The sequence below is a fragment of the Eublepharis macularius genome, chromosome 19, assembly GCF_028583425.1.
Source record: "Eublepharis macularius isolate TG4126 chromosome 19, MPM_Emac_v1.0, whole genome shotgun sequence".
Lineage (NCBI taxonomy): Eukaryota > Metazoa > Chordata > Lepidosauria > Squamata > Eublepharidae > Eublepharis > Eublepharis macularius.
Window position 1 is genome coordinate 1575270 of NC_072808.1, and position 25622 is coordinate 1600891.

Consider the following 25622-nt stretch of genomic DNA (forward strand, 5'->3'; position numbering starts at 1 on the left):
GGTACCGTGAGGAGTACAGGAATGGCTTGAGCAAGAGCCGAGTTGCCCTTACTAGTCCAGTTGTTCCCCCTTTGCTGCTGACTTGATAGTGAAACCAATGCATTCATGTGGCACTCTGTGGACATTGCTTTAGGCTTTGAAAACAGAATAGTAAAGAGTCCAGTAGCACCTTTAAGGCTAACCAAGTTTATTGTAGTGTAAGCTTTCGAGAACCACAGCTCTCTTCGTCATGATGCAACTTTATTGTAGCGTAAGCTTTCCAGAACCACAGCTCTTGAAAGCTTATGCTACAATAAAGTGGGTTAGTCTTAAAGGTGCTACTGGACTCTGTACTATTTTGTGACTACAAACTAACATGGCTAACTCCTCTGGATATATGACCATGGAAATCTGTGCTCTTCAGAGCACGTGTGCGAACCCTGCAGGTCGGATCTCACAAACAAACTGCAAAATGGATTCGGATTATTCTTAACTCTAGAGAAGGAGTATCCCCGCCCAAGCAGCCATGCTCACCTTCAATAACAGTGTATTTCCAGGCTATCTGTGGCTGCTGTTCTGTCCGGGAGTTTTCCTTACTGAGCTTGTGGTCTGCTCCTTTCCTTTTTAGAAATGTGAACACTGTCGGAGACTGGGTGCTACCATTCCATGTCATGCGGAGGGGTGCCAGCGCCACTATCACTTCCCCTGTGCTGCGGCCAGTGGCTCCTTCCAGTCCATGAAGTCCTTGAAGCTCCTGTGTCCAGAGCACCTGGACCAGGCTGTGCAGATGGGTATGTGTTGGCAGGATGCCGAGGACAGCTGCCGGTGCAGGGGTTTGCTGGAATTTGAGAGGGGATCGCACATCCCTGTGGTTTGTGAACAGCACGGAGCTGAGTGGAAGTAATCTGTAATGGGTCGAGTGCCCAAGGGGGATAGGAGATGGGTATTCCACGGTTCGTTTCTGGGTATGAGGGAGCACGCTCGGTTGTACGGGTAGGGGAAGGGAGATCCAGACTTTTTGAATGGGCGGCAGAGGACTTGGCATTTGAGGGGGCGGGGTTGTGATTTGGCGGCTTCAGTCCCATTGCACCCTTCTTCCCACAGAGGACTCGCGCTGCATGGTGTGCGATGCACCCGGGGACTTGCGTGATCTACTCTTCTGCACCAGCTGTGGCCTGCACTACCATGGCACCTGCTTGGAGATCACGGTAACGCCACGCAAACGCTCCGGCTGGCAGTGTCACGAATGCAAAGTTTGCCAAACCTGTAGGTAAGTATGTAAAAGCCCTTTGGAGCTGCCAAGCCTCCCCGGAATGACGAAATGCTGTGAATGCCTGTTAGCCCATGCGGTGTCTGTGCTTTACAGGCTATCAGGGGAGGACAGCATGACGTTAGTGTGCGAAGCCTGCGATAAATGTTACCATACGTACTGCTTGAAGCCAGCCGTTGAGAGCCTTCCCACAGACTCCTGGAAGTGCAAGGTGAGTAATGCCAGCGCACAGATGAGTGCTAAAAAGATAACATTCTCTAGCCTCGTCATGCACACCCCCCCCCCAAAAGCTGAAATCTGCGTTGTGCAAATGTTGTTGTTTATGCAGTTCTGTTTCTGGAAGGCACAGGGGGGAGGCAGGAGGTCGTACAGGCAGTTGAAGGCCCATGGAGATGCTGCTCAGTGTCTCTTCTGTCTTCTGACGAAGGGAGCAGTGGCTCTCGAAAGCTTACGCTATGATAAAGTGGGTTAGTCTTAAAGGTGCTACTGGACTCTTTGCTATTTTTCTTCTGGCTTCTGAAACAGTGCCTGAAGCTGGCCATGTGACCTCCGTCCTAAAGGATCGAAACTTGCTTTTGGAAAAAAAAAAAAGGAGTGGGGACGTCTTTCATGATTGGCGACGTGCTTTTTCTCAGCTCTTCTGCCGAATTGCAGAGTGGACACATTGCCCTGTTCATGTGCAGTGAATTCTGCTGACTTACGGAGAGATGCCGGAAGGGGTGGGATCTTCCTGGCGTTGCACCCTGACCCTCCCCATAGATCAGCCATCAGGCGTTGGCTGTTCTCATCTTGAGCCAAAGCACAACGGGGTCTGCTGTCGGAGGCGCTGACCGTTCTGTGCTCTTGGAAAGTGGCATTTGGTAACGGGCACAAAATTTAGAGATTCACCTCTCTCTCTTGGAAAAAAGAAGCCCGTTTTCTCTGTATGTATAAATGAAGTACCTCTGACCTGGATAGGCCAGGCAAGCCCAATCTCTTCAGATCTTGGAAGCTAAGCAGGGTCCGCTTTGGCTTGTCATTTGTTACTAGCAATTTGTTACTAGCTTTGGCTAGTAATTAGTGACTAGTAATTTGTTGCTAGTAAATTGTTAGTAGCCTTGGCTAGTAACAAAGACCAGGGTTGCAGAGGCAGACAATGGCAAACCACCTCCGTTAGTCTCTTGCCATGAAAACCCCACCAGGGGTTGCCATGATTCAACTATGACTTGAGGGCACTCTCCACCACATAAATGAAATAAAATATATCAACCCCCAGTAGTCCATACGCTGGAGTGATGTCTTCTCGATCCACTGGGAGGCAAGTTCATTTTCAAAGGAAGAGAAATTGGGCTTGGGGCTGGCCGTTTCTTTCCTCCATAGTGGATGGTTACAGAGTCTCTGCTTCCCGTACTGCACTTTTTTCAGGTCTGGCAAAACTTTTTTGTTACCTGCTGGTTGAGCCTACAAAAGAAAAAAAGAAGCCAGAAGCTTTGTAGAAAGGCTGTCGTTTTCAGGAGATGGAAATTTTACATCTTGCATATGACATGTTCCCCCTTACAGCATCCCATCAGTTATGCCTAGCTCTCCTTCTCTATTAGGAGCACATTTGTTTTTGCAGGTTTGGGACAGGACTGCAAATTATGGATGAGCATTAAGCTCATGCGCAAATTGAAAGCACTTATGCAAAATAAGTTCGTTGGCACACTTTGGTATGGACTTGTGTTCTGCAGTTTGTTAGCGCCATTGTGTGCTACAGGAGGCCAAGCGGGGAATTCTGTTGCTGTCCTCGGCCCAGCCAACTGGAACGGACTCCCCCCAAAACGAGAGAGAGATCTGGCCGCTTTCTACAGACACGAGGACTTGCACACAGGCCCTAACTGGAGCCCTATCACTGACTCCAAATCAGCCGGTGTGCTCTGTCCGACCCCCCAACCCCCCACTCCACAGACATGTTCATCTAAACTCATCACTCCTGCTTTGATGCCCCCGTGCCGCCCACTGTTCACAGTCTTAAGCAGCTAGGTCCGGGTAAAATCCGGCGCTCATAGAACGACCCACGTTTCCTCCTCGCTTCTGTTCTGAACACCGAAATCGTCTTTTTCCTCGCAGAGTTGTCGCGTCTGCTCTGACTGTGGCTTCCGCCCGTCTGCCCTGGCTCCTGGCTGCCAGTGGTACGAGAACTACTCTTTGTGTGAAGGGTGTCAAGAACGGCGTTGCAAAGATGCTGACGGCACGGAGGCTGTACAGCGCAACCAAGAGTGAGTTCCTTGGCCCCAAAATTCACGTTTTGGCCTCAAGTGGGGGGTTCTTCGTAAGGATGACTGACCACGCCGTGCAGTAGTCCAAGCCGTTTTTGGCACGTGAAATTGCTTTTTAAGATTCATAGCCTTAGAACCATTTTGTCAACTCTTTCCGTGCTTATCGCATGTAAATTTGGGGTTGACAGGTCCTAGCACTGACAGTATATTCGTTCCCAGCAAACCTATCTTGTTTAATAGATACCTTTACATGAAGTCGTGCCTGATAGGACATGCTGCACCAATGCCTGCCACATGTGCTGTCTCCCGTCTTAGAACCTGCAGTTAGTACTGAGTTCTAGCCCAGACTCCATTTCTGAGGTCTCCTTGCATTTTCCGTCTCTAGTACGTTGTAATGTCCCATATTGTGACCGAGGGATATAATGATCTCTTGGCAACTTTTGCACTCAAGAGTGTTATGAAAAATAGAGTTAAAATGTTAATTGTTGATTATTCCTCTCTTTGGCTTGGACCATAACCTCCTTTTCCGCGTGCAGCAGGCACTCTGCCGGCAGGAGGGCATCTTTTCACCGTTTCCTTCCTCTCCCCTCCGCTTCAACCCCCATTGCATTCCTGGGGGTACAGTGACCCACAGGGTTCTGATTGGTAGGGGTCGTAGAAGAATGCAGGTGGAAGGGGGAGATGGGGAAAGCCGCCTCTAGCATTGAATGGATAATCTGCACAGCTGCCAACGTACTGCTGACTGTCCAGTTACAGGGGAATCCCAGCCCATTGCGGAATTCTTCCAAGGGTTAAAGTCTTTCCTCTCCCCTCCTTAAGATCTCGTTACGAGAAATGGAGGGATTTGATCAAATCCCTCCATTTTTGCCATCTTCTGGGCATGGAGCAAGGGTCACGGGGTGTGTGTGGGGGGGGAAGGGGAGGTAGTTGTGAATTTTCTGCCTTGTGCAGGGGGGTGGACTAGATGACCCTGGCGGTCCCTTCCAACCCTCGGATTCTGTGAAGGAATTCTGTAGCTATGACCATTGCCTGCAGGATCCTGTAGCTGAGGGTGCCCTTTCTGTCAAAAGCGATGATGATGATGATGATCTGATGAGCCCTTGTGTATGCCTTTTGAGGATCGAGATTGCTTGGTTTCCTTATTTGTCCCTCCCAAAGGAATATATAGCCCCTCCCCCCAAAAGCTTCCCACTGGATGGGATCATTGTGGCTTAAGAGTACTGCGGTATTCTATTTCTTTCTCTAATTCTAACTTGTTTTATGGTTGGAGCCATTACCACAGTGGTATTTTCTCCCCAAATTTCCAGTGGTGACTGTTTGTCCAACCTCCACTTGGCCAGTGCCTTCTACTCCTTTATTAGACATTACTAAATCAACTCAGCTGAATGGTAGAGAGTATTGCAGTAAACTGTGGGGTTGGAGAGAGAGGGTTGAGCCGTGTGTGTGTGTGTGTAAGTTGGGTTTCTGCTACAAAACACCTTGTCACTGGATGTTGTGTTCTGGGTGAAGGAGAAGAAAACACTGGACCTACCGTAAAAGGTTCCTTCTGGTTGGATAGAGCAGGACTCGCCTTGACTGGGGTCTGCATTTCTCTGCGTGCTTCCTCCCCCATCTGTTCCGTTAAGAACCTTGAGACTGTCCCTTATTTTCTCTATATGATTGGGTTTTTTAAAAAAAAATAAGAATTAAGTATAGGTACAAGTTAATGTTCTGAAGTCGTGCAGTTTGTTGGTCGTTGGCGTTTGTTTTCTCTGCTGTGGCACTTCCAAAGCACGTCCCTTTGCATTACGGGACTATCTTGTGTTCAAAGTGCTTGGAACACTCAAAAGTTACAGGACTCTCTTGGCACACTCAGAAATACTGATAAGAGCAACCCATGGTTTTTAAAGCTGTGTCTCTTTCAAATGGGGTTTGCATTTCTTTTTCTTCCCCACCTCAGACACGTCCCCCCAGCGAGCAGTCCTCTAAAGAATCCGTGCCCCGTAGCGGACACACCAGCATCTCCTCTGCCATCGGGAGACCCTCATGTGGCCAGCCCGGGGCAAACAGAAAGCAGCAGTGGCCATGCTGGCTCGCACCAAAAAGAGGTGGTCCCACCGGGATGCGATGAAAAACCCATTGGTGAGTTGATTTCTCTTTCTTCTCCCCCCATCCTGCCCTCTCGCCGTGACTTTCCATCAGTAGATGGGAGCCGCTAGAAACTTAGAAAGAGGGAAAGAATAATCTCATTTGATCTACTAAAAATGGATGCTTCTCCATACTCCTGTCACTGTTTCCAGTTGCTTTTTCAGAAGTAACCAGGCAGAGATGAGGCTGTAGTACTACAGCAAAACTAATAATAATAACAACAACAGCAACAACAACAACATTCGATTTATATACCGCCCTTCAGGACAACTTAATGCCCACTCAGAGCGGTTTACAAAGTATGTTGTTATTATCCCCATAACAAACACCCTGTGAAGTGTTTGTTGTGACATGTCTAGTGTAGTATAAATGCTCACAAATTTTTTTTTTGTCTTTTCATAAATGCTGCAAGCTCTACCCATGTACAAACAGGGTTAGGAGTGAATATACAAAAGGCGGAACAACAGTTCCCTCTTTGGGGTTTTGCCACCTTGTCCTTTCCTTTCTTCTGATGGGGACGAGGGGAGGGCAGGCATCAGGGCTTGGGTGCTGGGCATGTACAGAGGGTATTGTCCCTAGTTGGTGAACCTAACGTAGTGCCTGCCAAGGGGTTTGTTGGCATCCACTTTGTTCTCCCCCGAAGCAAAGAGCCAGACCTGGGTTTTCTCCTCCTCACCGGAGCAGAAAGTGTTCGAGAAGATTCCAAGAGACCTCACCTTTGTGTTTGCAGAGAGCATCCATTCATACACTGATACCTCCATCATAGGAGGACACTTGGCTTGGAGCCTCCCAACATTTTGTCAGTGGCTGTAGATCTAAAGGCAGCTGTTTGGTGGTTGGCTGCACCTGTGGCAGTCATTTTGTGGCGGCACCTACTTCCTGTTGCCAAGCCCCCCAAAGCGCCCGCAGGCTGAACAAGGTTGGGGCCTCCTGAAGGACAGAGTGCCCTGAATGAGTTTGCCCCATGGCCTGAATGTCTGTTTTCAGATGCAGAAAAGCCTTTAGAGATGTCCCGTGTGGATCCAGAGGCCCCTGCAGGGCAGGAGCAGATGGAAGTCGAGACAACGCTAGAGCCTGAAAACGCCCCCTCGCCAGCACCCCCTCCTCCGGTACCACCAGGTGAGTCAGTGGGCCACATCCAAGGCAGCAATAAGGCAAAGTAAAAACCCGAATAAATCGTGTGACGGCCATAGTTTCGTATGGATTTGTTTGGCATGATTCTAAGAGTGTAAGAATTACCCTTCTGCATCAGATCATAGAGAGCCAGTTTGGTGTAATGATTAAGAGCGGCAGGACTCTAATCTGGAGAGCCGGGTTCAATTCCCCACTCCTCCACTTGAAGCCAGCTGGGGGACCTTGGGCTAGTCACAGCTCTCTCAGAGCTCTCTCAGCAATACCCACCTCACGGGGTGTTTTTGTTGTGGGGATAATAATAACATACTTTGTAAACCGCTCTGAGTGGGCATTAAGTTGTCCTGAAGGGCGGTATATAAATCGAATGTTGTTGTTGTAGTTAGCACTGCTTCTCATCATTCAGTTTTCTGAAGAACTGGGTATTCCTTCCCAATAATTGGAGAATATGAAGTTGGGTCCAGGTAGGACTGGACATACGTGCTAAAGGGAACCCAAATTCTGTGTATAATTGCAATTACTGCATCCAAGAGGAAAAAAAAGTGGATTCTGTCAGTTATGTTAAGTGTTTTTGCCTTTTGAGGGAGGGTATAATTGTTTCTGCCAGTCACAAGGACCGACAGAGAGCTGAAGTCCCAAATTCTCCAGCACTAGAAATCAACCCACTGTCATTGGCTTGTGAAATCCTACAGTCCGTTGCAACCCCGTCTTTAATAAGCACAAAATGTTGTGCCTTCTTGGCCTGAGGGAAATTGCTACCAGACCCCAAGGTGGCTATTGGCCGTGTAAAAAGGGGCCACAAGAACTAAGCACTGATGTAACCCTTCCTGCCTTCCTTCTCATGATCTTCTTACGTTCCTTTCATGCCTGGAAATAATTCCCTCCTCCTTAGATGTATTCTTTCCCTTCTGGTCTCTGTCCTCTCCTCAGATCCTGTCTCACCGGCCCACCCTGAGGAGTCGACTCCAGGTGCCAAAGAGCAGCTCGCCTTTGAGTCGCTGCCTGTAGAGCAGGAACCCACAGAGAGCCATATAGAGATGGAACCATCTACCCAGGCCGCTGAGGTACCTTCTCCCACAAGCCCTCAACCTGCCTCTTTCAAGGACGATTCCCCTGAAGCTGCTGGAGGCGAGGCCAGCGAGGAGCCGATGGATACAGGGGTGGAGGGCATCCCAGGCGGCAGTAGACTCCAGGCCGGCCAAGAAGAGGAGGAAGAAGAAGCCGTGGCAGCTAAGATGGAACTTGAAGGAAGATTGTCCCCTTCGCTGAGTGAGGAAGAGGCCCCAGAAGAAGGACACGCCGCAGCAGGGCTGGAGCCCAGCGAGGCTCCCCTCAGCTTTGCCAGCGAACCCAAGCGCTCTCCCTCGCCGGTGGAGGCAGAATTGCTGGGCAGCACTTCCACCCCGTCGGAAGCCTATGGCGCTGCCAACCCCATCGAAGGAGGGGCAGGGGGTGATGAGGAGGCAGGGCCAGCACCGCCCCCCTTGAGGCCCCACCCCTTGGTTAAGTCGGATATCGTTAATGAGATCTCCAACCTGAGCCAGGGCGATGCCAGCGCGAGCAGCTTCCCGGGCTCGGAGCTTCCCTTCGCTTCCCCCTATCACGAAGGCGGAGGCTCGTTCTCCATGGAAATGGCCGGCTTGACCTCCACCGATGTCAGCCTGCAAAGGGACGACGGAGCTTCCTTGGCTCTGGCCGAGATGGACGACTCCTTACTCTTCGACGTCAAAGGCGAGGGCGAAAAGGGACGGCGGCGCGGCTCTCCAGCCCGTTCCCGTGTCAAACAGGTCAGCCCCTCCACCCACTGATCCTTGCTGCTGCTTGACAATGAACTTTCCCCCCACACCAAATAACCCCCGCCATCTCGCCAGTAGCGGGGGAGTACTGGAAGAAATAGAATGGAAAGGAGAACGTGTGCACACCCCCCCCACCACAATATATCTTCTTTTTACTCTGGCCCTAGGGTCGCAGCAGCAGTTTTCCCGGGAGGAGAAGGCCTCGGGGAGGGTCCCATGGCGGTCGGGGGCGGGGCCGCTCGCGGTTGAAATCCACCACTTCTTCAATTGATACATTGGCGGTAAGGACGCTTCGGGCAGGCAGGAGGATGTTTCAGCAGGGCGACAGCGAGAGGGTCCCGGGGACGGAAAAGCTACAGTTTGCTGAAGGCGAGAAAGAAGGGCAGGCAGTTGATAGAATATGTCCATTAGGTGTGTGCAACTTGGGTCTAGAAAACAGAGGAGAAATGTTGCTTCCCCCCCCCCTTCGTTAGTGCATTTTAGACGCATGTTGCTTAGAGCTGGTGGGGCAGGCCCTACTTTTTCAGTTAAGTTAAAAACCCCTTCTTGTAGACTCGCTTTACTTATTTATTTAGAAAATTTACATGCCTGCTTTTCTCCTGAGCCTCTTGGTACCCGAGGGGAGATCTCCGTTCTGTCTTTGACGAGGCTTCTCTCCGTCTTCAGCGCCCCCAGAGCAGCTTGTTCCTCTGCTGCATCTTTTCTGATTGTTATAAGACTACGGAGATGCTCTTGTGAAATTTCTCTCCCCTTCAGGGCTCTTAAAGGAGAAGGAGCCCTGACTTGTCCCATACCAAGGACTAGCCTCTGAAGTCTGTTGAGAGGGGAGAGGAAGTGTGAGCCTGTGACCGATCTCTGGCAGTGCCTCCTTGTGCACAAGTAGCTGGCTAAGGACTGGAAAGCTCTGGGCTGCTAGGAAGGGCTGGCTCACTTTGTTTCTTTGCTCCCCCCTTCCCTTCTCTAAGCTGGCTGACATTGACAGCTCCCCCAGTAAAGAGGACGACGACGACGATGACGACACCATGCAAAACACAGTGGTGCTCTTCTCCAACACCGACAAGTTTGTGCTGATGCAAGTGGGTATTAGAGCAGCAAGTTTCAGTCAAGTTTTTAATTGCACTGATTCATTGGCCAAACTGTGGATTAAAATCTACTGCAGATTAGAATTTTGTCTCTCTTTATTTGGGCCTGACAAGAAGCAGATACCTTGCCACGTAGGACGTGTGTTTATGCCCTCCCCCTGGAGCGAAACCCTTAAAACCCACAGTTGGCAGCGGTTAGCTTCTGGGAGTGAAACTCTGGCTGTTTCTAGTGCAGGCTGCTGTAGCTGACCCTGTCGGCACATCTTTCAAACCTGGACTTACCCCCCAGCATTGGTGGGCTTTGAGTTTGCTTATCTGTGAAGCCATTTTGACTCAAGTATGTACACACGCGCTTTAAACCACTTCATGTTTTTGTGCTTTGTACGGATGCCTAGCGTGGCCTTTCCTTCGAAATACAAATACTGGGTTTATTATCACAGATGCTCTCATAGAAGAAAATGTCCCATTCATAAGTTTCGAAGGGCCATTTCCATCAGATATATACAGCCCGGAAAACCCACAACAACCATTTCCATCAGATATATAAACTTATAAGAGCCCCATGGCGCAGAGTGGTAAGTGGCAGTACTGCAGTCCAAGCTCTGCTCACGACCTGAGTTCGATCCCGGCGGAAGCTGGGTTGACTCAGCCTTCCATCCTTCCAAGGTCGGTAAAATGAGTACCCAGGTTCCTGGGGGGTAAAGTGTAGATGACCAGGGAAGGCAATGGCAAACCACCCCGTAACAAAAGTCTGCCAAGAAAACGTTGTGATGCGACGTCCCCCCATGGGTCAGTAATGACTCGGTGCTTGCACTTACCGTTACCTTTTACCTATATAAACTTACTAAACATTTTACAGCAATGTTAAGAACAGTAACAGAAAGTTTAAAAGCCCTAACTTTTTGTTACGTTAAGTTACTGTAAAATGCCCAAGTCTGCAGAGTGGGCAGAATATTAATGCGATGAGTGATAGGGGATGGGAGAGGCTTATTTCCCCCCGGGGTCTTTCACGGTGCCCCCCTCTCTCTCTCTCTCTTCCCTGCCAGGACATGTGTGTCGTGTGCGGTAGCTTTGGCCGTGGCGCTGAGGGCCACCTCCTGGCGTGTTCTCAGTGCTCTCAGTGTTACCATCCATACTGTGTCAATAGCAAGGTAAGAACTCCATTCTGCCGTTACGTGCAAAATAATTCCTTTCATTTTATTTAGATGGGATTGTCCGCCTTTCTGACGGAGATTCAAGGTAGATTATGTAACATAAATCAGTACGCTCAGTAGGATGAAGAGGCATTTAATAAACCTGAAACAAGGCACAATAAGTGTTAAGTATGACATGTTAAACAATGCAAGAAATGGTATTACGTAAGTAGAAATATGCCCTGACCTGGACAGTCCAGGTGAGCCTGATCTCGTCACATCTCAGAAGCTAAGCAGGGTCGGCCTTGGTTAGTAATTGGATGGGAGACCTCCAACGGAGACCAGTGTTGCGGAGGCAGGCAATGGCAAAACCACCTCTGTTAGTCTCTTGCCATGACCCCACCAGGGGTCACCATAAGTCAGCTATGACTTGAGGGCACTCTCCACCACCACTGAGTAGAAATGTAGTGCAGTGGGAGCAAGATAAAAACATACAGCAACAGATTATATGTATTAGTAGTATAATCCACAGATCTGTTCTCTCTGTCTAAATGTCTTCCTAAATCAGTCTGTTCTAAGGCAGCCCTATTCCTTTGTCAAAAAATGCCTTCTGAACAGTTCTGCTTCACATAGTTTGTGGAAAGGTGGAAGTGTGGGAGCCTTCCTGACTTCCTCAGGCGGGCCGTTGCACAGAGAGAACGCCGTTGCAAAGAATTCATATGTAACCAGCAGTCGTTGGTTTTGCCCATTTGCAGGGTTGGGCCTGTAGAAGGCCCTGCTCAGGTGAATAAAGTGGTTGTGCTGCGGCACAGGAGGAGGGGCAGTCCTGCAGATACGAGGGTCTGAAGCCATGAAGGGCTTTGCAAGCGATGGCGGTAACTAATGGCAAAAACAAAAGGTGCTCGATTAGTACCAGGGGTGACAAAGCAAAAAGAAGAAAAAGTCCTGGACAGTGCGAGAATAAATATTATTTACAACTGGGAATGACTGAAAGAATAATTAGATGAAGAGAAAGGGATACCAAAATATAATAAACCTATGCGTATCGTGGCATATGTTCATTATATCTTGGAATATGACAGCCAGCGCAGTGACTGCAGTGGGTGAAACATGCATGCTCCTCCTAGCTTCTGATAATTGAGCTGCAGCATTCTGCACTCGCTGGGGTTTCTGAGACGTATACAGAGTGCATTGCAGTAGTCTAAGACTCGGCACGACCGTGGTGTGGCTCCAGGTAGCCAGATCAGCCCAGTCAAGCAAGGAGGCCATCTTCCAGGCTAAGCTAAGTTAGAAGAAAGGGGGGGGGGGGGTTGCAGCTGCATTGTCTGGTATCACCCCTGGGTTCTTGACCGAGTTGGCAAAAATCAGCTGAAGCCCTTCAAAAGTGGGGGACGCACAGTGCCCTTCAAGACCTCAACCAGCATGACCTCCATCTTTCAGGGTTTAGTTTCCGTTTGTTCACTCTCAGCCATTTAAATACATCCATGAGGCATTGGGTCAAGGCCTGTATTGCATCCCCAGGAGGTCTGCACTTAAACTTAATCTTGAGTAGAGTTTGAAAATCACGGTCCAGCTTCAAGGGGGTTTTCCCCCTGGGTTTGGGCATCTCATGGAACACGGCATAAAAACTGGGAGTGCAGGTTAAAAAAAACTGTACTGGATTCCTGACTCAGTTCTGGCTTACGAAAACCCCACTGGGTCCCTGCGTCCTTGAGATCCAAGCGAAATAGTTCAACACTTTGTGGGTTTAATTACACAGGACTGTTAGGCACTTTGCCCCACTTCCTTCCAGTTCTGGCCAGGCCTAGGAACAGTTTCTGTGTTCAGTGGGGTCTGTATAGATGCCCTCCCTCCCTCCCAAATGCATAGGGGAACTTGGCCTTGTGCGACTGAAGTAGGAAGTGCAGCCCTGATCTATCTTACCAAATATTTCCCCCCCCCCCTGCACAGTTGTTCTATCACAACATAGCGGGCTTTATTATTTGTGTGTGTGTTCCTTCTTCTTAAAGATTACCAAGGTGATGCTGCTAAAGGGCTGGCGTTGCGTAGAATGCATCGTGTGTGAAGTATGTGGCAAAGCGTCCGACCCTTCCCGCCTGCTGCTGTGTGACGACTGCGACATCAGCTATCACACGTATTGCTTGGACCCGCCCCTCAACACGGTGCCCAAGGGCGGCTGGAAGTGTAAATGGTGAGAGAAGGGTTCTAAGGGCGGGACTGTGTGCCCCCTGAGTGCTGCAAAGAGAATTGGAGCAGTACAGCTTAGAAAGCATGATAGAAATGTCTCGGGCAGAGCAGCCTCCAGCTCCTCTCTCCTTGGCGACAGGGGGCACTCATGATTTCTGGTTCTGGAAGGGCAGGAGTGTAGCACATGCCACTCAGCGCTGCCCCTCCGTGGAATAGCTTCTGAGGCAGAGCAGCTGGGGTGAGATTTGGAGCGGGTCTGGAGGAAGTTTGAGGACCTTGAGACTGAAAATGGGTTATAAATCAACAAAAGACATTCTGTGGCCTGTGAAGTAACACAGTTTTACATATGTTTGCCGGAGTTGGACTTTTGCTAGACACTGCTCACTTGTTTTCCAGTCTTTCTCCACAGTCACGAGGGCTCAGAGTTTGCTTTAGTCTTTCTGTGCAACAATTCCACTTAAAATCCAATGCTCAAAGGACAATTTTTATTGTCGCATAAGCTTTCGAGAACCACAGCTCTCTTCGTCAGATGCATTTTGTTGAAATAAATTTTGTAGATGCATCTGACGAAGAGAGTGTTCGAAAGCTTATGCTGCAATAAAGTTGGTTAGTCTTAAAGGTGCTACTGGATTCTTCACTGTTTTGCAACTACAGACTAACACGGCGAACTCCTCTGGATCTATGAGGACGTAGCCCATCATAGCACATAATGCACGTAGCCAAGAATGAAAGGAGGGCTCCTTCCCTGCTGTTCCCAGTTTAACTGATCTCCCTGTTCTGTGGTAGGATGCTGGAGTGGGCCAAAGGGCAAACACTGATATTCCCTCCCCTCTTTTTTCTGACAGGTGTGTGTGCTGTGTGCAGTGTGGGGCAGTGTCGCCTGGTTTCCACTGTGAATGGCAGAACAATTACACCCACTGTGCGCCGTGCGCCAGTCTGGTCGCCTGCCCCATTTGCCATGTGAAGTATGTGGAGGATGACTTGCTAATCCAGTGCCAGCATTGTGAGCAGTAAGTCCTGGTTTCCCCTACCCCCATTTACATACTTGCCCTCGTAACATATTCAGACCGACCCATGTAAGCAACGTTAGGTGCTTCTTGTAAAGATGATAATGGAGCGGCTGCCTGACTCTCGGGGGGGTAACCTTGTGAGAAGTGATGCGGTCGGATCCCAGAATTCTCTCAGTTCTTCCATGCTTCTCTGTCCGTTGGCGCTAACTTTGCCTTTGAAGCTGATGGTGGGGATGAGTCCGCACAAATGGGAGCCTTGGAACAGCCGCTTGATGAAAGTTCAGTGCATGGCATCTGGAAGTGTATGACCAGGTGGCCGTCTGTAGCCTTAGACTGCCATTAGCTACACCTCTGCCACTTTCGCTTCCCCGGTGGAAGGAAAAAAGCAGAGAAGGTGTTGTGTGCCGTCCAGTCACTTCTGACTCAGTGTGAGTTAACAGCCTTCACAGCATCCTTTCGTTAACAGCGTTGCTCAGGTGTTGCAGACTGAAAGTCGCAGATTCCTTTATTGAGTAGTTGCATAGGTTAGGGACAGCAGTTGTCACTGAAAGAGGAATAGAAACAGAGGAAGAATGAAGATATCCTAGCCTTTTGTTTGTTTGTTTGTTTTGTAGTCTGCAGTTGCGTTCAGGTGAACGCTTCAGATATTTGTGTCCTGCCTTCTTACTGAAGTGGGACCCGGGGCGGGTAGTAACCCAAGTTAAAACAATACTATAATCAAACTAATAAACCATCGTTCTTAGACAGCGTAAGGGGCGTAGGCAAGTTGGTAGTGCTCTTACTGCTCTCTCTCGCAGATGTTGAGGGCTGGCTTGGCACTGGGCCCATTGGTAGGGAATAATGCGGGTTAGTCCAGATGCCCACAGGTTCACGTCAGCTTCCTGCTGCGCTGATGGCAGGTCAGCCACAAAGTCTCGGCTACGATGCCCCAAGGAGGAAGATGAGTCAGTCCCTGCTGGCCCGAAGCCCTGGTGGCTGCCCGTGTTGCACAGGAGCCCTTTGCTGCACAGATCCGGCAAGCGCTCGGCTTTGCAAAGTATCTGAAAAGAGGAGGGGTGAATGCCCAGACCCTTCCCAGCTGGCCCTGGTTCCCGAATTCCTCCCCTTGGTGCACATCTAGTAAGCTCTGGGCTTAGAAAGGTTATCTGAAAATAAGGACTGTGTAGGCTTAGGAACTCTTACACTACGTGGTTACGTCTGGAGGGATCCCATGTTTTTCTTTTTTTAAAAGTGCTATTTTCTCAGTCTTCCCTAGCCCAGGCAGATCAGCCCATTGGTAGTGCCCCCCCTCCCCCCCGGCACATCTTAGTAGCCAGGCCCCGCTGAGAAGGAGGTGCCTTCGGGCTCTTCGTTCAGCCACTGAAAACATTTTGTGCTTTTCAGGTGGATGCACGCGGTATGCGACAACCTTTTCACAGAGGAAGAAGTCGAGCAGGCAGCGGACGAGGGGTTTGATTGTACCTCATGTCAGCCCTATATAATCAAGCCTGTAGGTAAGTGCTAGGATGGTTTGAGAGTCTGCAGGGAGTAGTGTCCTACCACTCTGTGTCAGGAAGGTGTAAGTTCTGTGCTTCCTCTCCATCCTTCCCATCTTTCTGGCCCCCGGAGAGATCCTGTCCCTGGCATTGTAGGACCTGCAGGGAGGAACAACTGTGTCGGTGGGCGGCTAGGGGCTGGAGCGAAGAAGGAGAAGCGCTTGAAATTGCGCCCCCTCTTTTGCAAACATTTGAGAGGAGGGAATGATTTCGTCCCTCCACGCCCCAGCTCACCAGCCTTTACGACTCTGTGCGGGTTCTGTGACCAGTGAAGCGCCTTTTGGGGGGGGGGGGTTAAAGAGGAGCTGCAGAAATGGAAGGGGATGTGGGGAAATCCTTCCGTGCCTTCCGTGCCCAGATGGGCCGGATGCGGCCTGGTGGAACTGAGAACGTTCTGCCTCTCAAAATTCCGAGGGCCAGTTTGCTTCCCTTTTTACATTTTCCTTGGTTTGTGTGCCAGGCACCCACTTTTCTCCCTCGCTCTTGAAACGGCTTGGCACAAATCAAGTATTTCAAGAGCGACGAGGAAAGTATCCCGTTTTAAAGGGGAAGTAGACTTGCCCTCCAAATTTTCAGGAGCAGGATGTACCAGGTAGCGGCTGTTGCATTTTCCTTTGGGGATGGGGGTTAGCAAAAGGGCATGCGCGGAATGGGGAGGGGATGTACCTTTGGGGATTGCTGGAATTATGGAAGTCTGTGGCTGAGGCTGGAGGTGAGGAGGGGGGGCTGGAAAGTGCCGAGGGCTTGGCGGATGCGGTTGGTGGCAATGAGCTCGCTGAGAGTGGCTGAGGAAAATCAAGGCTCCGCGCTGGAGCAGTGAGAATATCGCTAAGGGAGCAGAGCAGAGGACAAGAGTTAAGGGGCAGCAATGACACAGATCCTCAACATTTCTGTATTCCATATTGTGTTGATTTTTTTGGACGATAGGGAGGGGTTCAAAAAGACAGCCGAAAGGAACGACTCATGGCTCTTACCTCTTTGGGCTTTCTTTCCCTTTCAGTTCCAGTTCCCCCTCCAGAAATTGTCCCCGTGAAGATCAAGGAGCCAGGTAAGCTTCTTGGAGAAGATTAGCTTTTTTTTATTGCCTGGGTAGAAAAACTGTCAATGATTGATTAAAATGGTAGACTGCCCCTTGTACCTTGTTCCTCTCCAAACACACGCACTCCCCACAGCTAGGTACCAAGGCCAAGCGGCATTCCTAAAGTGCCCCAGGGAAGGTTGCTTGGGGTTAACCAGCTTCTATTGAGAAATTTCATCTGCTGTCTTAATTATTCTGGTTCTCAAAGTATGAAGTCGTGTTCTGATTTTTTTGGGATAACCTGAAGATTCTTTTCTTTCTCTTGCAACTGTTAATGATTTTGGAGTGGGGTTTTCATTAGCGCTATTCTTAATTGTTACTAACCGTTCTGCTGTTGCTACTGATTGTTTTTAAGTAATGATAGGTCTTAATCTGGTTATGATTTATGAGTTCCTCCGAAGTCTAATTTATGTGGGAAAACGCTAAATGCATCTATGAACAAATAAACAGGACTGTTCTCGATCCTTCCTCTAGCCCATTTTTAATAGGACTCATAACCAGAAAATTGAGGTCTGAAAGCTTTTTTGTAGTGTTTGCATCTTTTTGTGGTGCTGAGCCCAAAACTCAAGCCCGGTTTTCTGCTTGAATCTTGTGTCTCTTAGCCTGAAATGCCATTATCCTCATTGATCTGTTACCTCCTTCTGTCTTATTTCTTTGATATACAAGTAGAACTGAATGTATTTCGTGTGTCTCCTGACTTTATAACAAGAGCAGTGTTAAATACTGGGTGTGGCATTCTGCTTCTTAAAAAAAAACACACCTGCAATTACAGAAAAGTGTCTAGTCTCCATGGCTGTGGATGAGTTTGAAAACAGGCACTCAGTGATCAAGGTTTAGAATCTCTTGATCCTGGACAAAATCGCCTCCCTGATAAAAATTACCGACAATCCATCATACGCAACTAAAATCACAAAATTATGACTACCTTTTTAGAATTCATTGGAAAATCTAAGCGGCAGATCCACAAAAGGCCTTTGAAATACGGCTCCATCCTGGTTTATTAAGCAGTCAGATCTAGAGCATTTAAAATATTTCACCCACCGCTCAAATTCTGCGAGATATGATTGCATACTCCCTGATCCAAGTGTACCTATTTTGGAACACCACTCATTAATGTTGTTATTAGCCCTTACGTCATCAATAATAATTTTCTTCATATTCTTTATAATGTGTTATTCATGCTGCTGCTGCTGCTGCTATCCCTAAATCTTGCTAATAAATTACATTTGAAAAAAGAGGAGCAGAAAAAGGTTTTGCAGATCTGAAGGTGGGGCGTCACTGTTCTGTATAACTCTTGGTGATCAGAGGAGAATAAGTGGTGCATATATATGCACATTTTGTATAATTTGCTCAAGTGGCAGAGTTCGCAGTTGTTGGAACAGAATTTAGTTGCTCAGTGCAGAGTACAAGCATCCAGTAAAAGTCCTCTGTGGTCAGAAATTAGGCCAAGTTTTTCTGGCTCATAATGCCTGTTGGGAAAATCCGAGTTAGAGGGAATAAGCATTGGGTTGGATACAAAGATGCTTTGAGCTCTGGAACCGATGTTTAACTTCCCGGGAAACGCAGGATTGCCTAATAATCTCACACGCTGAATTGATGGCAGATGGAGCTCTTTAACCCTGGAATAAAAACAGCTGTGCTGAATTTCCAGCACAGCACTGGGTTTCACTCGGTGGCTGACTAAATGCTCCTAGAAATTCTGGAAGCAAGACAAAGGGGCAAAGTCTTGTCCTGTTGTTGCCCCTCCACCATTTGTACTGCCTGTGAACATGGGGGCTCCATGTAGTCATTCTGGATAATAGATACGTCAGTGGCGATCATTCTCCGTGAATTTGTGCCATCTCCTTTTAAAGCCAACCGGCTTGTGGCCTTCTCAAGCACCCTGTGGTGGCGAAACTGCCTAAGTTGGTTATTCTGTGAATGAAGTTATACCCCCTTTTGTCTATCCCAAACAGAAGGTTTTGTGTCAGGAGGAGCAAACGCAAGCCTGGATTACAGACTTCAACCGCCGCAAAAGAGTAGGCTTTAGAGGGCTAAAGCAAAAGAAATGTCACACCTCTGTCTAGTTCTACTAAGTAACTCTGGCGGTATTATACTAGGTTGACCTGCCCGTCAAGTTCCACCGTTCTCTCTCTTCTCGCAGAGCCCCAGTATTTCCGATTCGAAGGTGTCTGGCTGACAGAGACTGGTATGGCCGTGCTACGCAACCTGTCTCTGTCACCGCTGCACAAGCGCCGACCACGTAAGGCAACGCCAACGATACCACGACTGGGTCCCCTCAATGGTGAAGGTGGGCTGGAAGGAGTTGACCCTCTGGGCCCATATGAGAAAAAGGATGGCGATGTAGAGGCAGAGGAGATCTTGAAAGCTGAAGGTTGGTGCCCTTCCTGCCGCTTCTGTAAGGAGCGTGTCCATTGGGAGTGTGTATATAATGGGGCTTATTTAGATTCGTGTGAAGTGAAGTCAATCCTGGCTGGCAGCAGAAGTCCAAATGCAGTTCTCCAAAATCCCAGGCAGATAGATAGATAGATAGATAGATAGATAGATAGATAGATAGATAGATAGATAGATAGATAGATAGATAGATAGATAGATAGATAGATAGATAGATATTTTTTTGTGAGATTAATTTTTCACTGTGTGGTAATTAAAAGATAACATTTCACGGAGTGTGTGAAGACTGCAGAGATGCCGTGAAATGCAGAAGTAGTCGCAGAGCATACTCGCGCATGAAACACATTTGGGTTGTGAGCTTAAGCATCGTACTTCTCTGCGATCTCATATTTCAAGATCATGCTGTTCAGGAGGGTTAGAGTAACCCCAACGCCTGTTCAGGAGGGTTACTCTAACTGGGGGGTAGACCCAACGGCTGTCCCGCCGCTCTGCTAAGCAAAGTTGAAAGCCTTCCTCCAGCTAAGCGGCTTTTCCATTGCAGGAAGAACCCCCATTCAGGGAGTGCTCCTTTGCAGGATGGTTGGATCCACCCCGTCGATTTTTGTAACTGTTGTGTGGTGTCTGTAAGAACGATTAACCAATAACTACTGCTGTAATGCAAATCCATTATCTGATATTTGAAGTTATTTTGTTCAAATTGAAGTAAGCTTAGGGAGTCTTGGGGGGGAGGGGGCTTTATGATGAGGCCCTTATGCTACCCGTGTGGAATTTATATAGTGGTGAGAAGGAGAGGGAAGGAGGTGGGTGAGGGTTTGGAGGGGTGGGTGAGGGTGAATGGATGTGACCTAAGTCATCTCTCTTCCCTCGACCTGCAGTTAGCGTTGAACACATGGAATGTGAAATCAAACTGGAAGCTCCAGCTACCCCAGAGCGGGAAGCTGCTGCAGATGCCGACTTGGGCAAGGGTCTGCTGGAGGACGCCGAGGAGGTCAAGAAACGGAAGCGCAAGCCATACCGCCCAGGTGAGCGTTCCCTACCTGGGTCCGTCCCTGGAAGAGAAGTAGGTCCTGTGTTGTTCTCATGAAACTCCTCCCCCCTCTTTTGCAGGAATTGGAGGGTTTATGGTGCGACAGCGGAAGTCACACACGCGCTTGAAAAAGGGCTGTGCGGCCTTGGTAGAAGTCTCTCGCGAGTTGACTGGTGTGGAGGGGCACCCAGAAGAGGGTAGGTGCTGTGACTGTATTTTGTTCGTCATCCCTCATGCTTGTGATTTGGGATAACATGGCAGGGGGTTCTGCTGTCCTTCTCGAAGCTTCCCTAACTGTGAATATCTTAGATGGAATGTATTTCATCTGTCTTTTTCAAGACAGTTGTAAATGCCAGTTCGTTCTCCATTGACAGCCTGCAAGTATTCCGCATACAGATTTGCTATGCAAAGGAAGTACGTCTTTGCAGGTGTTCAGTGGCTGTGCAGGGTTAGGATTTGAAGACCCAGGTTTTAAAATCCGGAGCTTTTTAGCACGGCATGAGGAGAGGGGCTAGGGGCGGAAAGAAATGGGGTAGGGACTGGGATGGGTGCAATCTCTCACCCAACTCCCTGTCTTCTTTTGAAAACCCTGTCTTCGGTCCTCCCCCCCCCCCGCCTCTTTTCCTAGTCTCCAAACCGGACGCCCCGGACTCTTGCCCGTTAAGCTGGGGTGTGCTAATGGCCACTCGACCCTCTCTCCCCACAGGGGCTCAGCTTTCAGAGATCCCTGCGGAGGGCGCTGCTGAGCAGGGAGCGGCTGAGGGTGATGAGAAGAAGAAGCGGCGTGGCAGAAAGAAGAGCAAGCTGGAGGACATGTTCCCTGCCTACCTTCAGGTAAAGCCAACAGAGGGGTTGGTAGGGATACGTTAATGGGTTGGAGTAGAAATAAAACTGAAGAGACACGGGTGGAATTCTTCTACGCCATCGTTTTCAGCAAGTCTGTCATCCAGACTGGGAGAGGGGAGGGGTGAAGAGTCATAGGTACTGGGACTGGGAATAAAGGATTGGTGAGTTCCGAGGCTGGTAAAGGGTTGCTTGGGAAAATGAGGTTGCTGGAGGGAAATCATGGGGGGGGGGGCTGGGGTATTACTGCCCATATTGAGCAGGAAGCTTGTTTGCCAGCTGCACCTGTTCCCGGAGAAGGCCGATTTTGCCACAGTTACACATACCTTAGTAAAACATCTGGACTTGACTGCTGTAATGCACGCTACATGGGGCTGCCCATGAAGATGGTTCAGAAACTACAGTTGGTACAAAGTGCTGCCACTGTAGTCATTACTGGTGCGCATCATATCGAAGCCAGTTTACTATCTGTGCTGTCTTCTGATTTGTTTCCAGGCCTAGTACAAGGAGCTGGTTTGGGCCCTTAAAGCCTTAGCTAACTGGGCTCCCAAGTACCTAAAGTCCCGCCTGTGCTTAAACTCTGTGGCCCAAGATTTTGAGATTCACAGGACAGGGCCTTCCATAGGGAAGCAGGCTAAAGTATGGTTTGGTTGGCTGTCAGCTGACTATAACTCAAGGGAAGGGAAAGCCTCTTTGGCTGTCTCCCTCACATAACACGCATGGAACGTCCTCTCGCGGGAGTTGCATGGCTGCATACCTTGAGGGCATTCTGAATTGTATAAAGAACCACCTGGTTCTTCGATGTTGAGGTGTTGTCATGGTAGTCCATACCAGATGTGGGTGCTGCTGGGAGGACTGGCAAGGTGGACATCGTTTAATTACTACTGATTTTTATGTTGTTTGGTTTTAAATTGTGTTGCCTTGGAGGCTAGATATAGTCAAAAGGTGGTCTAGAAGACTGCCAGTGTGGTGTAGTGGTTAGAATGTCAGAGTATGATCTGGGAGACCCAGGTTCGAATCCCACTCTGCCCTGGAAACTTGATGGGTGACCTTGGGCCAGTCACACACTCTCCGCCTAGGTTGCTGTGAGTAGAAAAAGGAGGCGAGTAGAGTAATGCAAGTTGCTTTGAGCCCCCATGTAGGGGGCAAGGTGTAAACGAAGCAAATACACTAAATGCCAAAGGGAATAGTTGCACTAAAGCAGTTGATAAAAGCTCACTTTCTTGAAGGTTCATTTGAGTAATCATCTGGGGACACCCCTCTTCTCCTACCCCTTTGTTCCTTCCCCAACCGCTTTGGCAGGAAGCCTTCTTTGGAAAGGCACTTCTGGACCTGAGCAGAAAGGCCCTGTTGGCAGCGGGTGGAGTGGGTGGAGATGGGACGGCTCACCCTCCCGTCGGCCAGGGAGCCCCCAGGGCCAAGGTGGATTCCGGCATGCTCCAGAAAGGGCCTGTGGATGGGAAGGAAGCTCCAGTTCAGCCAAAAGGTAAGTAAGCAGTGTGGGACAGGGAGCCAGGCAAGGGGCAGAAGTATGGGGGAGGCGGGGCTCTGGGTTTCAGGACACAGGTGGCTGGCATAGAAGGACAAGGGATTGCCCCGAGAGAGCTGACAAGACGGAGAAAAGCCCACGCTCGTGGCACATGCTCTTAATCGTATTTACGTGGAATGAAGCCCGATGGATTTCTCCAAGTCAGCGGGTTGTATTCAGTTTCTTTTAATGGAAGTGGCTTAATTCCTTTCTCCCTTTGCAGACCCCCCCACTCAATTCACCACTCATGCTGTTCCTTAGGGCTCTTGGGCCCCCCTGGGGCAGCAGCGAGATGGAGAGGCAAGGAAGTCCCATTCTGCTGTCAGAAGTCACTTCTATCACTGGCACACACACACACACCCCGATTATGCTTAGGACCCCAGGAGAGAGAACAAGAGAAAAGAGGGCTGGAGTGGAATGGGCACGGTGGTACCGAGTGGTTCAGCTTTGCTGAGGCACCGAACCTTATTGGTGCCCACAGAAAGAGGGTGCTGTGCAGGGGTGGCCCGCTCATGTACTCCCGTGGCTTCTCCAGCAGTCTTAGGAGCTGAAAGCTATCTATTCGTAAAAGCTTCCTTGTGCCTGCGCAGTTACTCCAAATGAGTATTTTAACCTGTTGCCTGCTAGTTACGTACACACCATTTCTGAAAGAGAGATTTGACATTTCAGGGTGGAATTCCTCTCAACACAACCTCTGTTGAGCATACTGTTGTGCAGCTGTCTCTTGCCACGATGATTATTTGTTTTGAGGGCTTTTTGGTATAGAAATTTTATTTTAAAAGAAAAGATATAACAGTAGAAAGTGCATAAAAACTTATACAAGCACTTACATTTGAAATTAGATTAAATTAATATAAAGATACAATCAGAATACATAACACAATTACGTAATAACTCTCCTTCCCTCTCCTTAGTTACTTATACCATTTTCAAGAGGTGCCGGAACTCTGTTCCACCTGAAAAAAAGCCCTGCTTATACCCAAACTTTAATATCAACTATTTTAGTTAATCATTTCCCTGTGTTTTATCTTCTTACCTGTACATCGAGTTACCTAAATTAATCTCAATTTTAGCCTAAGTAGTCAAATAAATCCTTCTGTTTTTCCCACCATGATGATTATTTGCAGGGCTTTTTTTTCTGTGAAAAGGGATGGTGGAACTCGGTGGGTTTCCAGCACAGGGGGCAGCTCTTGGTGGGAGGTGGGGCCCCTGGTACCACATGTGCGCGCGCAAAGTGCACGCATGCTCCCAGGGCCAATGACGTCACTTTGGGTAAGCTGGAACAAGGATGGAGTTTTTAAAAGTTTAAATCGCCCTCGGCAAAAATGGTCACATGGCTGGTGGCCCCACCCCCTGATCTCCAGACAGAGGAGAGTTTAGATTGCCCTCCGTGCTGCTCCAGCGGCGTGGAGGGCCATCTAAGCTCCCCTCTGTCTGGAGATCAGGGGGCGGGGCCACCAGCCATGTGACCATTTTCAAGAGGTTCCGGAACTCCATTCCACCGTATTCCAGCTGAAAAAAAGCCCTTATTATTTGGTAGGGCCACTGGGTCCAGATTGTCTCTAGTGGGGTTGAGGGGCATACTGTAGCAGTCCGATGACAATCCCTTTTCTACTCTATCGGCTTTTCTGTGTTATCCTCTAGGGAATGAATGTGTTGATGGCAAGGAGACAGGTGTCCCGGAAAACAACTTGAAAGCTGCTGAGGCCAAGCCCGAGACTACTGGTGAGTGCCAGGTTTTTAAATCAAGCACGATGCGCTTGGAACGGCTTACGCCTCATGAGGGTATGTGCCACGTCACTTTAAAGGAGAAGGGGGCAACTATAGAAAATAGTTTCCCATCTGCTTTACCTCTTGTTAGTCTGCCTATTTTGCTTATTTCCTTTTGTTAGAATGTGCATCATGCCCTTCCATTTTATCTTCCCAGGAACCCTGTGAGGTAGCTTAGGCTGAGATTGTGTGTGACTGGCCCAAGGTAGCCTTGCAAGTTTCCATGACCAAATGAGAATCCAAATCCTAGTCTTAGATCCAGAGGAGTTAGCCGTGTTAGTCTGTAGTTGAATAATAGTAGAGTCCAGTAGCACCTTTAAGGCTAACCCACTTTATTGTAGCATAAGCTTTTGAGAACCACAGCTCTTTTCATCGGCTCATGACAGAACGAGGATTTGAGCCCTGGTCGCCCTGTTAGCAATCTGAGATTGTAACAGTTACACTACACTGGCTGTCTGATGAAGAGAGCTGCGGTTCTCAAAAGCTTATGCTACAATAAAGTTGGTTAGTCTTAAAGGTGCTACTGGACTCTTTACTACTTTGAATCCTGGTCTGACACTCTAAGCACTCCACATGTCACTCACGCTCTCCCTCCCAAGGACCTTGCTGCAGTGTACCTGGTTTCCCCCTCTACCTTTGTGTCCTAACAGCAACCTTGTGAGGTAGGTTGAGCTGAGAGAGAGTGACTCGGCCAAGGTTACCCAATAAAGCTCATGACAGAACGAGGATTTGAGCCCCGGTCTCCTTGTCAGTAATCTGAGATTGTAACAGTTACAATCTCAGTTAGGCTGCCTTGCCTAAGTTAATCCAGAGATCACCTCCTCTTCAGCTTTTGCAATAGAAAAATGCTTACCAGTTCCTGTAGAGGGGTGGGGCGGTTCTGGTAGGCATCTCTGCGTTTAAGTCTGGAACTCTGGGCTTGTTGCTTGCTGGCGCTTCTGTGTTACTTCTCAAGCAGCACAGTCTGGTTTGCCGGGAGTTGACTCTCCTTGCTCTCAAGGAAAGGGTTGCTTTCGAATTCTGAACCCAACACACGAAGATGACTTACCTGGCATCCAGACACTGAGGCCCACCTAGATCAGTATTTATTTATTTATTTTATTCAACTTATGCCCCGCCCTTCCCGCAAGCGGGCTCAGGGCGGCTTCCAAGAAATACACTGTTAAAATACAATAAAATAAACCTTATTAACGCACTAACACGTTAAAATTCAGGCGGCGACAGATCGGCTACTGCAAAAGCAACTCGGCACCACCATGATGTAACTCAAGGGCCAGCTGCAAAAGGAGGGGGTGGCGGTCAGGAGGGGGGCAAAAAAGCTGGCCCCTAGTCAAAGGCCCGGTGGCCTTTGTCTGCTTTGACGGACAGCAGTTCTCTGGGGTCTAACGGCAGGGTCTGCACCCAAGGAAGGGGTATGGCTGGCTATGAAGGGCTTGAGATCAAGAAGTAGACTGAAGCCCCCCACCTTCCTGCAGGATTCACTGCCTGTTGCTTT

General features: G+C 49.0%; 1 protein-coding gene and 1 long non-coding RNA gene across 3 annotated transcripts in view; one reads left to right on the forward strand and one right to left on the reverse strand.

Annotated features, from left to right (window-relative positions):
• The window catches only part of KMT2D (lysine methyltransferase 2D), an 83603-nt gene that overhangs the window by 15275 nt on the left and 42706 nt on the right, over nucleotides 1-25622 (forward strand). The window contains exons 6-25 of the mRNA XM_055003521.1: nucleotides 608-770; nucleotides 1084-1249; nucleotides 1346-1460; nucleotides 3338-3486; nucleotides 5426-5607; nucleotides 6601-6732; nucleotides 7675-8531; nucleotides 8708-8821; nucleotides 9506-9616; nucleotides 10669-10773; nucleotides 12765-12946; nucleotides 13788-13952; nucleotides 15336-15445; nucleotides 16488-16535; nucleotides 18709-18939; nucleotides 19835-19981; nucleotides 20067-20183; nucleotides 20693-20820; nucleotides 22132-22315; nucleotides 24002-24082. Of these exons, the coding sequence (XP_054859496.1) occupies nucleotides 608-770; nucleotides 1084-1249; nucleotides 1346-1460; nucleotides 3338-3486; nucleotides 5426-5607; nucleotides 6601-6732; nucleotides 7675-8531; nucleotides 8708-8821; nucleotides 9506-9616; nucleotides 10669-10773; nucleotides 12765-12946; nucleotides 13788-13952; nucleotides 15336-15445; nucleotides 16488-16535; nucleotides 18709-18939; nucleotides 19835-19981; nucleotides 20067-20183; nucleotides 20693-20820; nucleotides 22132-22315; nucleotides 24002-24082 (3487 nt within the window). The remainder of the gene's footprint in view (nucleotides 1-607; nucleotides 771-1083; nucleotides 1250-1345; nucleotides 1461-3337; nucleotides 3487-5425; nucleotides 5608-6600; nucleotides 6733-7674; nucleotides 8532-8707; nucleotides 8822-9505; nucleotides 9617-10668; nucleotides 10774-12764; nucleotides 12947-13787; nucleotides 13953-15335; nucleotides 15446-16487; nucleotides 16536-18708; nucleotides 18940-19834; nucleotides 19982-20066; nucleotides 20184-20692; nucleotides 20821-22131; nucleotides 22316-24001; nucleotides 24083-25622) is intronic.
• On the reverse strand, nucleotides 10809-16568 carry LOC129346203 (uncharacterized). Of its 2 annotated transcripts, XR_008598725.1 has the most exons (4): nucleotides 16462-16568; nucleotides 15492-15586; nucleotides 13988-14496; nucleotides 10809-11634 (listed from the first exon to the last, which is right to left on the reverse strand). It is a non-coding gene; the product is annotated as an uncharacterized LOC129346203 (long non-coding RNA). The 2 variants fall into 2 exon arrangements; XR_008598724.1 differs by lacking the exon at nucleotides 15492-15586.